Source organism: Podarcis filfolensis, assembly GCF_964270895.1.
Source record: "Podarcis filfolensis genome assembly, chromosome: Z".
In the NCBI taxonomy this organism is placed as follows: Eukaryota; Metazoa; Chordata; class Lepidosauria; order Squamata; family Lacertidae; genus Podarcis; species Podarcis filfolensis.
In genome coordinates this window covers 20,857,652-20,874,033 of record NC_139617.1, presented here as the reverse complement: position 1 = coordinate 20,874,033, position 16,382 = coordinate 20,857,652, and the positions used below count along the sequence as shown (strand labels likewise).

The 16,382-nt window shown below is 43.2% G+C and overlaps 1 protein-coding gene across 7 annotated transcripts in view; it reads left to right on the top strand.

Annotated features, from left to right (window-relative positions):
• The window catches only part of LOC310754211 (connector enhancer of kinase suppressor of ras 2-like), a 324,198-nt gene that overhangs the window by 112,038 nt on the left and 195,778 nt on the right, over positions 1 to 16,382 (top strand). For 2 of the 7 annotated variants that reach the window (XM_083595841.1, XM_083595842.1), the window contains exon 2: positions 2,404 to 2,567. In XM_083595841.1, the coding sequence (XP_083451967.1) occupies positions 2,404 to 2,567 (164 nt within the window). Of the gene's footprint in view, positions 1 to 236; positions 1,145 to 1,556; positions 1,730 to 2,403; positions 2,568 to 16,382 lie in introns of those variants that run through there. The other 5 variants (XM_083595840.1, XM_083595839.1, XM_083595847.1 and 2 more) reach the window with 5 other exon arrangements.

The window sequence follows — 16,382 nt, the reverse complement described above, 5'->3', positions numbered from 1 at the left end:
GTACGTAATAGAGGCAGCTGTTTACAAGGAACAGGGACCAGAAAATAAAAATAGCTGGATTTTTTGCATTTTCAGTATCAGCCCTCGCCTTTGTGACATGGTTTGTGTGTCGAGGTCCCCCAGGCCATCCCAAATAACTCACACTTCACACATCAATTTTTGTTTAACGTTTTTGGCATGAATTTGGCCACAACTTTATTTAAATACACACACACGTGAGTGGTTGCTTAGGCATTGGTTACGACTTTCTGTCCTTGCTGCTGGGACAGAACTGACTTCCGGATTCCAGCGGAAGCCAGTGAGGGAAACAATTTTGGAGAGAAAATGAAGCTGGGCCTCAGTCCCTCACTTCTCACCCTCATGCTCCTGGTGGCTTGCACGGCCCAAGTCCGACTCCGGGGACAAGGACGAAAAGAATGGCAAGCCCCTGGATTCCTTTAACGGAATTCCCTTTCCGCACCACCATTGGAGGGGTAGGCACTTACCCCTCCACCAACCAATTTGAACCAATGCCTAACCGCCAACCTTACAAGTTGTGACGATTTGCTATGCAGTAGGCAAAAACCAAATGGCAACAGCCAATCAGCCAAATGGACAAAATTCCTACCAGGCCCCTGCCCCAAGGCAGACGACCCCATGACAGGCATAGCAAGGTCAGAGGACAATGAACCCCCCCCCCTTTTCAGGGAGGGTGGGCGGGTGATCCAGTGCAAGCAGCCTAAGAGAAGGCCCCAGGCTGCGAGCCCTGTATTTAAGACCTCTGACCCCTCCCACACTTTAGCAACATAACATTCTCCCCAGCAACACTCCTTGCCCAATCACAGCATGTGGCCAATTTGCCCAACAACAGTGGGGTGGCCTTTAGGCCCCCATCGCAACACGTGCTCTCTGTTATGGAGAACACGCTTTACAGAACATTGTTTAAATATATCCCGGAGAAACAGAAGAGAGGGGTGGAGGGGGAACCCAGCAGTAAACATTTTCCTCTGTTTCGTTTCACACCTCTGCTAATTTTCAGTAATGGTAGGAAATAGTAAGAGATGATTTCATTGTAATGGCACGCTAGATTTATTTCCCTCCATAAAGCCAGAAACGTGATGCCTCTAGTACACAGCCCGTGTCTGGATAATCATAAAAGGAAATGGTAATTATAGAAATGATGCCTGATCTTGAAAGTGCATGGCTGGCCCGGCCTGGCCCGATCTCTTCACCGTTGCTTTGCCACGACACAGAGCACTTTGTGAAGTGAACGGAGAATCTAAAATAGCAACAACGACGAAAGGCAAAACGTGTCCAAGGGACTGGGGTGGGGAAGCCACATTTAGAGGCTAGAAAAACAAGGGAAGACATGGTCTGGAAGACATTTGTGTCTGTTTAAATAGCTCTTTGAGAGAGAGAGCGCGAGAGAGAGAGAGAGAGAAAGAAAGAAAGAAAGAAAGAAAGAAAGAAAGAAAGAAAGAAAGAAAGAAAGAAAAATTAAATTCCAGGAGGCGTTGGAACAGAATTTTCATTTTATAATTTTAACTGATTTTTAAAATTTATTTTCAGTGTATTGAGGAGCATGCTCGGCTTCTGAAAATAGCTTGCAAACCGGAACACTTACTTCCGGGTTTGCAGTCTTTGGGTTCCAAGTTGTTTTAGTACCAAGGTGTTTGAGAACCAAGGTACCACTGTAGTTAGTTCCTAGGCCAAGAGCAATGACTTGAAAAGGGAACTATTTCTCACAGAGGTGAGTGGGGGGAGAAGTCAGTGTGGGCCTGTAGGCCTAGGAGTAAGTAAGGCTTCATGTCTGCTGTAGTTTTAAATAATACTGTTCGTGTTTAGTTCACCTGAAGTCCCTGGAGTCTGCTTCTGAGAAAGGCACAACACATGGGGTTACCAAATGCAGGAACCACAGAGACCTGGCAAGCCTTGATTGTGGCCCTATAAAAGGAAATCACTTAAGCCCCAAGTCTTAATCGGGGCCTGCCTCAGATTGAGGTTCCCAACTCCTGGATTGGGAAATCGTATACGATTGTGCCTATAAAACAGATGTGTGAGTGTTGCCTTTGTGGGTATGGCGTACTCATGTAATGGGAAGCCAAAACTGGCTGCAGCTTCTCTGTTGTTTGTGTTGTTCAACTCATGGCCCTGTAGGACAAGTCAAGAGAACTGTTTCCCCATGTTCTTAGCCATGGGATATGGCACTTAATTTCACATTATATGCAATATAAAAGATGTGTACCAGTGCACAAGGTGTGAAATGATATCATTCCATTTTGTGTTCTTTCCTTAAAAGAACATAGGCTTTTATATTCCATCAAGATGAAAACAGTGAGCTGAAGCTGCAATGAGGCAGCAAAGTATGCTACCTTTTTTTATTATTATTCCTAATCAAGTGCTCCTGTTGCTGTTTGAACCTAGGCCTTGATGACTGCCTTCAACAATACATAAAGAACTTTGAGAGGGAAAAGATCAATGGAGAACAGCTGTTACACATTACTCATCAGGAACTTGAAGAGCTGGGAGTCACTCGAATCGGTCACCAAGAACTCATCCTGGAAGCAGTGGATCTGCTCTGTGCTTTGGTAAGTGGACCTATTTACTTGGAACGCTCTCCATGTTGATCTCTGTGTATCTTTCAAACCAAAGTAAGCAGATCAAGTCATAACGATGTTTCTGAAATTCTTACTGTCTGAATTTTGGAGCTTCTATTGTGGTCCATGGGGTGCCTCAGGGGCCCAGATCTCAGTCCTTGGAGGAAATAAATAAATAAATAAATAAATAAATAAATTAGAAACTTAGAGATCAAGGCTCAAGGTGCAGCATAATCTCATAAAACCAAGGTCAACCATGGGGAATCAGGTCCAGTCACATCCATAAATGACCCTAAAGTTAGATGAGGCAAGGGGTGTAGCATGGGGGGATGACAGGGCAGCTGTAGCTCCTGGCACACAATTTTTAGGGGTCATGAACCAGGCACCCCACGCAGGGATCCCCATTCTGTCCTGCCTGCCGCTGGGGGTCTCGGCCCCAGAGCCTGGCCTGACCTTGTCACCACGTCCCATCCCCCTGCTGAATGGCTGCCAAGCCAGCATTGTGGGGATTCACCCACTAAGGGCCACATTGTCCCTGTTCATCCTCCTTGATCTCTCATCAGCTATACGAACCACTGACCATGGTATTGTTCTAGAGAGGTGTCTGAGTTGGGCGTGGGTGGCACTGCTTGGTTTTTGTTCCAGTCCTGTTTGAATGGCCATCTTCACAGGCTGATGCTTGGGGCGTTTTCTTCAGCCCTGTGGAGCTTTCAGGGTGGTGTGACACAGGGTTCTATTTTGTCCCCCATGCTGTTTAATGTCTATATGGAACTGCTGAGTAGTGTCATCCAGAGTTTTGGAGTGACCTGCCAGCACCATGCTGATGTCACACAGCTGTATTTTCCCTTTACATCAGTAGCTGTAGCAGTGGGGGCCTGGTCTTGGTGATGGATAGGAGGAGAGCTTAAAGCAGAAGAATGAGGTGCTCTTAGTGGGTCTCTCCCTAGCATGTTCTGGCATGTTCAATTAATCACCTCTTTTGTCCAGCTGGCTGCCCCTTCCTTCCTAGCTTTTCTCAACCCCGGCCACCTCATGGCCTCCACGGCTGGCATCAACACTGATTTCTGGCGAGATCTTGCCAGAAATCATCGCCAATGTCGGCACTGATGTGGGCGCAGTGATGGCAGGGTGTGGTTGCATTTTGCCTCGAGCGGCAAAATAGAACACTCCAGCCCTGATAGCAGGTTGGACAATTTGTGCACTTGGCTTTCTAAGCTGTATGGCAACAGCTCTTTAGGATCTCTAGCAGAGATTATGTTCCCCATCAACTGCTACCACCTTCTCTTTTCTTTTTAAGTGGAAATGCCAGGGACATGCTAGGGAACCACCCACTGCCAGCACCACAGTATTATCTGGATTAAGCTCTCATCCAGTTCTTTACCAAGGTCAGACGCCCACTGCCACAGCTGCAGATGTAATGGAGAAATAGAGCCGTGCTGCATTAGTATATTTCTGACAGCTGACTCCAAAATTCTGGACGGCGCCACTCAGTGGTTTCATGCGGGTTTTCATAGAATCATAGAAGTGCAGAGTGGTAGGGACCCGAGGGTTATCTAGTCCAACCCTCTGCAATGCTAAAGCATTGCAGCTAAAGCATACATGACAGGTGGCCATCCAACCTCTGCTTAAAAACAAACAAACTCCAAGGAAGAAGAGTCCACCACCTCTTGTGGGAGTCTGTTCCACTGCCGAACAGCTCTCCCAACTCAGACATACATTCCAGAAAAATGCTATGCTTGAAAGATCAAAGCTGCTGAAAGATCAAAGAGAATCAACAGGAGTTGTGTCTTCTGGGATAAAATGCCATTTTTCTGGTCCCCATAGTAAGAAATGCTGCCCACTGGTGCTTGGAGAGCAGATGTTATTTCTTGGGTCAGATTTGACCCAAGAACTCACAATTGCTGACCTCTTTGATGGACTTCCCCCTTTCTCTGCCCTGCACCATGTAATATATCATAAAGCTATGAAATACCATTGAAACTATGAAATGCCTTTGGAGTAGAACTTAAGATTCTGCTCATGAAAACTCCATAATCTTTCTCTCTGTGTATATTTATGAGCCAAAAGAGCAATTGGCAGCTCTTATCAAAGAGTTGCTCTTTCTAGATGACTTTGACCTTGTAGCTCACTCCAAGTAAAGGCTAGAGATAATGATATCTCATTTGCTTCTGTCTTTCCAAGCTCTGACTTGACAATTAGCATTGGGGGGGGGGGGCAGAGCAGTGTAATGGCAAACATAAAACCTTATTATGAACTAGGTGCCAGTTTTACTAAATAGTGAAATGAAAAATACATTGACAAAACCTGGTGTTTTGTTTTTGTATTTTTGTTCTGCAACACGCTGCATGCAGACATTCAATCCTTTAACACAATCTGTAACGCACTGTGTACATTTGCTTTTGTTATGATTATTGTCATTATTTCCCCATGAACTTGTGCTGGTGTAATAGGAAGCTGGGACATGGGTGGCGCTGTGGGTTAAACCACAGAGCCTAGGACTTGCCCATCAGAAGGTCGGCGGTTCGGATCCCCGCGACGGGGTGAGCTCCCGTTGCTCGGGCCCTGCTCCTGCCAACCTAGCAGTTCGAAAGCACGTCAAAGTGCAAGTAGATAAATAGGTACCGCTCTGGCAGGAAGGTAAATGGCGTTTCCGTGCGCTGCTCTGGTTCACCAGAAGTGGCTTAGTCATGCTGGCCACATGACCCGGAAGCTGTACTTTGGCTCCCTTGGCCAATAAAGCGAGATGAGCGCCGCAACCCCAGAGTCGGCCACGACTGGACCTAATGGTCAGGGGTCCCTTTACCTTTAATAGGAAGCTAATACCATTTGACAAGGATTTGCAAAAAAGGACCATAACTCAGTGGTAGAAAATAAGAGCATAAGAAGGGCCTGCTGAATCAGACCAATGGTCCATCTAGTCTAGCATACTGTTCTCACAGTTGCCAACCAGATGCCTATGGGAAACCCACAAATGAGACTTGAGCACAATAGCAATCTGCCCACCTGCAAGCCCTTCAACTGGTTTTCAGAGGTGCACTGTCTCTGGCTGTGGAGAAATAATAGCTATTGTGGCTAGTAGCCACTGATACCCTTATCCTCAATGAATTTATCTAAAACACTTTTAAAGCATTCCAAGTTGATGATCATCACTGGCTCCTGTAGGACTGAATTCCATAGTTTCACTTTACATTGCGTGAAGTATGATCTTGCTACAGGTAGGTAGCCGTGTTGGTCTGTCGTAGTCGAAACAAAATAAAAAAAAATCCTTCCAGTAGCACCTTAAAGTAAAGGTAAAGGGGACCCCTGACCATTAGGTCCAGTCGTGGCTGACTCTGGGGTTGCAGTGCTCATCTCGCTTTATTGGCCGAGGGAGCCGGCGTACAGCTTCCAGGTCATGTGGCCAGCATGACTAAGCTGCTTCTGGCGAACCAGAGCAGCGCACGGAAACGCTGTTTACCTTCCCCCTGGAGCGGTACCTATTTATCTACTTGCACTTTGACAGTAGCACCTTAGAGACCAACTAAGTTTGTTATTGGTATGAGCTTTCGTGTGCATGCACACCTCTTCAGATAGGATTTTTTTTTATTTTGTATTATTTTGCATTTGCTATGACTCTTCTAGCCTTCAGTTTTATTTGGATGGCTTCTAAGTTCTGGTATTATCATGAGAGAGAGAGAGAGCGAGAGCGCATTTTGACTTCCATCTCTTCTCCAATTCATTTTTCCCTAATTCAGCAGTGAAAAGGCAGCAGTGTCATTATAGTTTGCCTCGCAAGTATATTTGGACTAGTGCACATTGAAGATAAAGCTTCTTCCTTCTCTTTCTGTCTTGTCTCCCTTTTACATCCCAATTTCTTCCTAAAAGCACTCCACATTTTCTGCATCCCAGACTGTTAAAAGATTTTATACCGCTAAACCTTTGTATGGCTGTGTGCAGTAAGGCTCTCTTCATGCTAAAAGCATTGCTCTTGAAAGAAGTGACATTTTCTCCCATTTTGCTTGCGTAGTCTTTGATTTGCACATATTGCAGAATGTATTTTTTAATTTGATTGTAATCTGTAATCACGTTTCACTCTGACATAAACCACTTTGTACACACACCGAATTGTGCCATTGCTTTTCTCTTTTTGCTTCAGAGTCATGGGAAAAATAGAAACGCATACAACTTAGAATAATAATATTTTGGTTTTGGCGGTGGTAGTAGGAATACACTGTTCTCTTTGCAGACACCTGGGTGTTCATTTTGTTTTAGGCCTCACTGCTAAGTTCTAAAGAGGCTAGAACTTTGGTGTGATTAAACCTAATGCAAGCTTTTGTACTTCATTACACTGCTGTTTATTGGCTGACATAAAGCTTGATTACTGTCCATTGGTGCATATCCAAATTAATTTACTGAGTCCACATTGCCAGATGTGCTCTGACTCATACACAGCCCAGCGTTTCAATATCACTGGATTAGTTATCCTTTATTCTTCCCTAGCCTGCCCTCATTGTCTGCTACGTGCAGTCTAAGGAGAAAGCCTCTAAAAGAGCAGCCTAGTTTCGGAGAGGGGGAGTTACAAAATAAAAATTAAAGCACATTTTAAATATTAGCAGCTTAATGCCTTGATTGGAGCAGCTTCAGGTGCTTGCACATAAGGTGTGCAGACATGTTATATACATGGTTATTAATACCATTACAAAAGGGCCACTGATGCTCCCTAGAAGTTGCCGTCAGATTCACCATTTCAACCACTAAGGTCTAGAACAATTTGCATTCTCTTTATATTAAATGGGAACATGCATTGGCTCTGATAAAACTCCCACTGAAATGAAGGGGGAGTGGGGTTCATGACTGGTGTCAGTGCCTGGTGAGTCAGTGCCAGAGATTGGCAGAGTCTGACAGATGTTGGGCCTCATTAAGCAAGCCACCCAGAGTGCCACTCTCTCAGTTCGTGCTTCACACATAAGTGTATGGAAGAAATTTGCTTTGTTTTGTGCCTCCACTCATTTTTATTATTAAAGACCTCATTCATTTTGTTCTTCATTCATTAAGATCACATTGGCTTTGTTATTCATTCATTACATTCCCATTCATTATGTAATTCTCATATTCATTTCCCAAGACCCTCTTCTTTTATTTTTGTTTGGCTTCTTTCTAGCACATGTGGTGGCAGAAGCATTGATTTGGGTGTCCGCCCGCCTCTTGTTTCCTACAGTTTTATTTTCCCAGAATGCCCCAGACATTAAATCATTGTGAAACATTGTGGTTGGGGAAGTAGCTGCCATCACCCCCTTGAAATGACTCCTGTTAGTGTTTGCCCTGTTTTTCATAGAATGTCCCAGAACAAGATCTTGTCATTCCGGGAATAAAATGTTGTCGGCTAGGAAGCATGGAAATGAGCTCTGCTGCAACCAGAAAAGGTTATATCTCTCACCCCGTTAGTGGCAAATGAGGTGGCATTTTTCTTTTTAATTAAAAAAAAGTACCTGTTCAGTACTCATCCTGGTGTTCATTACTCATGAGAAATGAACATTGAACTGAATGGGTCCCAACAAACAATGCCTCCGTCTTATCTGGTTTAGCTTCCAGCGGTTATAGGGATGGGGTAGAAACTGATTTTGTTTGCATTTTAATGAGAAACTGCCCAATTTGCACTTTTCAGTGTGATCCAAAACACAGCTTCCCTTCGAATTCTGCACTTCTCCAAATTTGTAATGTGTTTCCAAACACTATGTTTAAAAATGTTTATATTAGGGTATTGTAATTCTGTTTAAATTATGCTAGTCATTTGTAAATGACAACAATGAAAACAAAAATAGTATAGACAGTTCATCTTCACTTTTAAAGTGAGCAGCAGTGACAAGCATGGTAGGCATTGCATTAATATTGTTGCTACTATTTTTTGAGAAAATGTTCAACATCAGTGCCCATTATAAGAAAACGCTGTATGTGAGTGATTTTAATCACATTTGCACACAGGGATCTGTCATTTTGTATGACAGGAATAAGTCAGGCATGCAGATTCTGCATTTGAGTTGTGAGATGGGATACAATGCAATTAAAAATAAGGTAATCCAAAAGTTAACAAATAGAAAGGAGGCATCACCAAAGACTTTTATTTCCTTGGACACCATTTGCTTTAGGATGTACATATCTTACTCATCTGTACAAAAAACTTGCACATTGATCCTCTTGCAAAAATCGTTTCCAGTAAAAAGCCCTATAGGGATTGTACCCCAGAGCACGTCTTGTTTCATGCTGGTGTTTAGGAAATGGAACCATTTGTTCATCAATATGAAAGACCAATGCCAATCAAAAAATGCAAAATGATAACCTGGTACCAGCTCCCTCAAATTTGGATATAGGCACCTAGGAATTTGCCCAACCCAGGTCTTGGGGGAGCCATTCTAAATCTGAAAAAAGATAAAAGCAAATATTCACCAGGTACAAGATTCTAAAGAGCCACAATAATTACAAGCCATTGAGCCCCACACCTGTGTCTAAGTTGTTCCTTTCACAGTGATGGTAGGAGTTTTCCAACAGACTTCTGCTCTCTCGAATGCAGTACTCTGAAGTGAGAGCCTTCAAACAGCTCCCAAACACTGAAAGGCACACAGCATGTTTCAATATTCTTCTGTTTAAAAATGTAAATTTTATTTTTATGTTGTTTTATTATAAACAAACACAGAGTGCTCATCCTTTCAAGCCTTTTCTTTCTCAGAACTACACAGTGTCAGGAAATGACAGATGGGAGCACTTCTTAGATTGCTTCTCAGCCGGTTTGCTTCTTTAGTTCATCAAAACCCGGCTAAGGAAAGAGTGTAATTTACTTCTCTTGAGTAGGAAATAATCTTGGAGCACAAATCTCACATTTATGTCTAGATCCCATTGAATTCATTTAAGCTTACTTCCAGGAAAATAGAATCCTAAGGTTGCCATCCTATATGTTGAACTCAATGGAACTTAATTCTGAAAAAAAGCCTGGGATTTTGCTGTTGGCCCTATGCACACTTACCTGGGAGGGAGTATATTTAATTGAATTCAATGGGATATATTTCTGAGTTAACATGTATAGGACTACAGCCTTCAATTGTTTATTTCTAGTTTCATTTATTATTGCATTTATATTGCACCTTTCTGTGAAGAGCTCAAGGTGACATACATGGTCCTTCCCCTGCCTCATTTTATCAGCACAACAACCCTGTGATGTAGGTTAGGCTGAGAGTTGGTAATTGGCTCCAATGTCACTCAGTGAGCTTCTTGGCTGAATGAGGATTTGAACACTGGCCTCCAAGTCCTAGTCCAACATTCTAATCGCTACAGCTTACTAGCTCTCTTGTTAAATCCTGTTTCATTTTTTCCCCTTAAAGGAAATCCAGTGCTTATTTCAAATTATTGCTCTATTTGTCTTCACATATTCCTTGCTGTAACAACTTTCTTTTTATTTATTTTTTTAATATTGCTGGCTTCCCTAGGGGAATTAAAATAGCAGGATATTTGGTTTTGCTACCATTATTTCTCATTTGAATGGATGTGCCCAATTAAGTCATTTTTGCATCATTTAAGCCTGATAAATGTCACTTTATGATAAATAGGCTAATAAAGTATGTTCATGTTTCACTTACAATGGATAAGGATTACTGGTGTGCTCTGGTTTGTGGCCTCCCCTGCAGATATCTAGAAGTCTCATGAATTTGTCCAGAGGAAAGGGGGGGGATGACAAGATGCCCAGTTTATGATCATAGATTTGAGGAAAAGGACAATCAAGCCTTCTGAACATAACATAACATAACATAACATAACATAACATAACATAACATAACATAACATAACATAACATAACATAAAACATAACATAACATAACATAACATAACATAACAACAACATAACATAACACAACATCCCACCAAAGATATCCCCTTATTTGGGATAGTCCCTTTCTTCAGGAAAGTGGTTGACTATTTTTATTTTATGCTTCAAAGTAATTTTCATCCAATTTCAAAACATCAGCCACTATTAAGCTGAGGTGTGTACATTTGAGACAGCTGTAGCATCTGTGCATGTGGCAGCTCATGGGCATATAACAGTTTCATTGTATAGGAGTTTGGGGACTGCAAACACAGGGAAACAAGTAACGTGTGTCATGTTAAGGCATCCCCACCGTCTCCCTAGTATGTGCAGCAACACAAATATGCAACTTGAAACACAGGGGCAGCAGGAATGCAGGGCTGGCCCATCCATGAGGCAAGACGAGGCGACCGCCTCAGGCAGCAGGATCCCCAAAAGCAGAAGATCCAGTCTCCAAGAAATGCATCGCCTGCTGCTGTCGCTGCAATGCCATCAATACCTGTGGTGCACACCTTGGAGGCTGGATCTGTTGCCTCCTTGTCAGTCAGTGTTTGATTCCATCTGATAAGGTGGATTTGATTCCTCCACTTTGTTCCCAATGTAGATCTTCTCTCTCCCCTTATTTCCAGTGGTGGTACATTTCATGGTCCACCTCAGGTGCCAAATCATCTTGGGCCAGCCCAGGGTGCGTGGACTGACTTCGTTAAGCCCATCATGTGTACATAGCCTCAGACTGAAATACAAAGGAGAACTCATGGAAATAGAGGACAGGGCCCTATCATCTTTGTATTCTTCACAGCCACTGCTGCTTCTGTCCTGCCTTTAGGCTGTGCCAGCTTTCCATAATTTAGAGCAGCCCTGGGTTTGTTTGGTTTTTTGTTTTTTTTGCTACCTTTACAGTTGTGCATGTTCAGCCTGCTAGGCTAATATTTGATGCAAAATACATTTAAAGCTGCCTCTCTTGCATTCCCTACAAGCTTTGCATTTTACAGAAACTCAGCAGCTGCTCAGAATCTAATGCGGTGTCTTTGAAGTCAGCAGTATCTTTTATTAAAATGAATACCCCTTAATATAATCAATCCTGCCCCAGTGAATATTCTAATGTAGTAATAAGGAAGTACAAGAAAACTAGGGGGCTGCCCTTTGATCTGAGGGTATTCCTCGGGTATGCTATAGTGTGCTGAACTAGGAGCTTGGGTGTCCAGAGTTCAAATTCTCACTCAGCTATGAAATAATTTGACAACTTTGGGGCAGTTGCTGTCTCTCAGCCTAACATGTGTGTTTTTATTTAAGGCATTTATATTATTTCTTAACCATGAGCGTTTCTAAGCCATGCATGTAAAATACAGAGAATAAAACTTTTTTTTAAAAAAAGACAGTACATGAACACTACCTTACAATTCCTGCATGACTAAGAAAGTCTTTTTCATGTGTCTGAGGTTCAACAACAGAGTATGCCAGTGTGATCTCAGTTGAGAGAGAGTTATGTCTCTTAGGCTGCGTGCCTGAGCCATGGGTGACCACCGATAGAGACTCCCCTAAAGATCTCAGTGATCAAGCAGGAATTTAAGGGATCAAGGAACCCAAGTTGTTAAGGTCCTTGTAAATTAATACAAGAGCCTTAAACCTGCCTCTATAACATATGGGTGACCAGTGCATGTTTTCGAGCTGGCGTTAGTCTGTCACTGCCAGCAGTCCAACCACAGTATTTTGTACCAGCTGGACAAAGTGCAAGAGTAGCCCCACACAGAGCTCATTGCAATCATCAAGTATTGAACATGACTAATGCATGAATCACTTACCTCACCAGCTTTCCCTGATGTTAAAATGGTGAAGAGAGACATGCCCACCACCTTGAGTCGTATCTCCACTGGAAACTTGAGTTGAGGCACAGCAGATGGAAAAGTTTACTCCTTGATAGTCCAAACAAAGTCCTTCCCCTGCAATTAGACTTTCAGTGTGCCCTTTAGGTGGATACGATTCATTGTCCTAATAAAGGACAGAACCACTAACATATATGTAATAGACCAGACCAGCCTTCCCCAATATTGTAGTATTGTGTTTTGGACACAAAGCCCCTGGGCAGCATGCCTGAAGGCTAGGGATGATATAGTCCCAAAACAGCTGGAGGGCACGAGGTTGGTGAAGGCTGAGAAAGGCAACAGTTTATGCCATTGCATTTGAAGTGTGCTGCAAAACCCCTGACATCACTCACTCAGTAGAAGCTCAACATAAACAGAGCTTTAGAAATCAGTACAATGAGAGCTGCCCTGTAGTAACTCTAGCAGTCAACATAATAGTAATTCCACTAGACACTCTCCCTGCAAAATTATAAGTTAAATTACATGGAAGTGGGTTTCTGTGATAAGACATTGTGAAAATTAGGTCATGTTGGGTTCAATTGCCTCTTACTCAGATATCTCACTCTCTTGCCCACGGAGTATGTGATTATCATCATTACCCAATTAAAAACACTGCTGTGGGAGTGACGAGACTGGCAGGGCATGAATAACACCTGACATGGGGGATTCCTTGAGCAGACTTTTTCCTGCTTATTAGACTTCTCCCCTTACATCTCATTTAACACTGTGAGAGCTGGCATATTAACATTACCATCGTCATATATTTTGCAGAAAATCACTGCTTGCCATGCCTGGACATCTGTCTCCAAATCCTGGCTTTTAGAAAATGATCCATATAGCTCAGTATTTTCGACACTGACTGGCAGTGGCTCTTCAGAGTTCCAGTGAGGGATATTCCTAGGCACTACTTTGAAATGCCAGAGGTTGAACACGAGACCTTCTGCATGCAAAGCAGATCTCCCACCACATTGCTACAGTCAGAAACAATTCTCCTCCCACAATACATAGCTCTTTTGACAAAGGGAATGCATGACCATTATTAGAATATATCCTTGAATCTTGTATATTTTACGCGCTTAGTGGCCGGCCAGCTGAAATCGCACAAATTAAATGCACGCCGGGTGGAGAGCTTAAAAGCTCTTTCCACGCTGGATTTTCCTTGCTTACTAGGCTCTAGGAAGCTTCCATGAGAGCCTCTCAGAACTCAGTAAGCAAGGCAGAAAGCTTAAAAGCTCTCTGCTTTGCATGGAGGTCAAGTCCCTCTTTGTGTACCTGCTTCGGAAAGGTAGGGATGGTCGTTGCAGGGTGGTTCCAGGGTTGTTCTGACTGCATGCAATTTCAGCTTTACATGCAATTGCCTGGAAAGTAATCTCCATGCAAGCTGGGAATTGTAACTTTGTGATGGGTAAACTACAATTCCCAGGATTCTTTGGGTGGAAGCTACATGCTTTAAATGCATGGTGTGTATGCATGTATTGTTACAGTGTGGAGTGCTACTACCCATGATTCCATTCCCTTCTTCCAACAGTCTGTTAGCCTTGTGTGGCCACTGGGCAGCCTTAGTCTGCATGGGCCTATTTTGGGTCATCTCTCCCACCTCAAAAATAGTTTGTACTTCTGCAAATCTTGGGGTTACCCAAGCCTTCTAATGCCTCCCTCTTGTAAATTAATGATGTCATATTGGACACATATACAGTTGTACCTTGGTTTACAACCATAATCCATTCCGGAGGTCTGTTCGTAAACCAAAACAGGTTGTAACCCAAGGTGCGCTTTTGCCAATGGGGCCTCCCAAATTTTTTTGTTTGTAATCCAAAAAAAATGGGTTGTAATACAAAAAAAGTTCACAAACCGGGACACGCACTTCCGGGTTTGATGTTTTGGAATCCAAAACGTATGCAAACGAGACTGTTCACAAACCAAGGTACCACTGTACTATTTATTTATTTATTTATTTATTTATATCCCACCTTTTTTCTCCAAGGAGCCCATGATGGTGTTGACTGGCCCAAGGTCACCCATTGAGCATCATGGCTGAGTAGAGATGTAGAGCCTGGTCTCCCAGGTTCTCGTTCAGCTCTGTAGCCACTACAGTGTCTCTCATCAGGAAGAAACTAAACAGTGTGCATTTGGGTGATCGTGATCAGAACCATGCATGCATACAAATCAGTCATTTCACATGATAGGGATAAAACAGGTATGCAGACTGTGCTTTGAATTCATGAAATGGTCTACAAATGATATAAAAATGGGAAGGCAATTCAAAAGTTGAACAAATAGGTGTGCTGGTCATTCTGTCTGTGGGTGGATGCCAAAGGTGTTCATTCTCTTGGGTCCCTAAAGAGACCCATAGACAAAGTGAATTCTGTAATATGCAAGTATGCTTATCTTTGCCTTGTGTTTTTCCTCTCTATTTCTGTGATGGGAGCATACAGTTCCCAAAGAATTATGGGAACTGTATTTTGTTAAGAGTGGTGGGAATTGTAGTTCTGAAAGGGGTGTGCTACAGTTCCCAGGATGCTTTTTTTTAGGAAGCCAGGCGTTTTGAATGTGCCTTTAATGTATGGGGCCTAAACATCCCTTATCCAGTTCCCCAAATGTCTCCATTCCAAACAACCTTAAAAAATAAAGCAATAAACAAAGTTATTTTGAACAGCAGAGTTTTTGTCCTGCTTTATGACAGCACCATTTAGACTATGGATGAGAGCCATTTGGAAATGTACATCTGATGTGCTTTTTTTCATTAAAAAAGAAAGACAGAAAAGCCAAATTACATTGTAGGGTTTCTCAACACACAAAGAGGAAGTATGTTTGCAGGATGCAAAAGTCCTGGCTGGCTTCATTGTGTTATTTAAAACACTCACTTTAAATATCATGAACTTTATATAATGATGAGTGAAGATGTTGCATCGTCAGTCAGGAGTTTTGTTGTGTGCGTTTGTTTCAATTCATCAGTCAGCTGCAACTGCAGTGCCCTTTCCTTTCTCTGGCATTCATCTCTCAGCTGAATAAAAAAGAGTAACGTTCTTGAAATACCAGATTGCACAGAAGCCAAATGGTACTGAGGTGGAGTATGTGCATGTATGCAGATTCAGAGCTAGTTTTGCAAAAAATATTGAAGGCGCAACAGCAGTCCCATCTGCACTATGCATCATTCCACTTAAAACAGCCCAAAAATATTGGGAGCTATAGTTTGCTAAAGGGGCTGAGAGTTATTAGGGGACCCCTATTCCCCTCAGGGACGCGGGTGACGCTGTGGGTTAAACAACAGAGCCTAGGACTTGCCGATCAGAAGGTTGGTGGTTCGAATCCCAGTGACGGGATGAGCTCCCGTTGCTCGGTCCCTGCTCCTGCCAACCTAGCATTTCGAAAGCACGTCAAAGTGCAAGTAGATAATTAGGTACCGCTCTGGCGGGAAGGTAAACGGCGTTTCCATGCGCTGCTCTGGTTCGTCAGAAGCGGCTTAGTCATGCTGGCCACATGACCCGGAAGCTGTACGCCGGCTCCCTCGGCCAATAAAGCGAGATGAGCGCTGCAACCCCAGAGTCAGCCACGACTGGACCTAATGGTCAGGGGTCCCTTTACCTTTTATTCCCCTCAGAGAGCTATAGTTCCCAGAGCTGTTTAACAGCCAATCCCTCTTCCTAGGGAACACTGCAAATCTACCTTTGCAAAGTTACGGGTGTGTGTTTTTTAATTTTGTAAAAATTATTCCTTTGTTTGAACAGACAGGGAGCAGGAACAAGAAGGCTAGTCACAGCAGTGAGCCCCTCTTTGAGCTGATACCAAACTCAGATGAATTTCTTTCTGCCTCTCTATTTCATACACGATGTTTCTCTATGCTAGTTCATACTCAGTTCTTCAGTCTGTCCCTGAATTCCTGTTGCTGGGAATCACAGGGGATGAAAGTGCTGATGCAGTTTGATCCTGCAGGTGAGCTTCCAAGGAGGCACCTGTTTGGGAACTGTCAGAACAGGATGCTAGACTAGAAGGGCCTTGGGCTTGACCTAGTAGGGCTCTACCCTATGCCCAAGGATGTTTGGTGGTGTTCACACAGCCAGAAAAACTGTACCCCAACACTTTCCAGATGCTGTGTGGAAACTGAACCCCTAT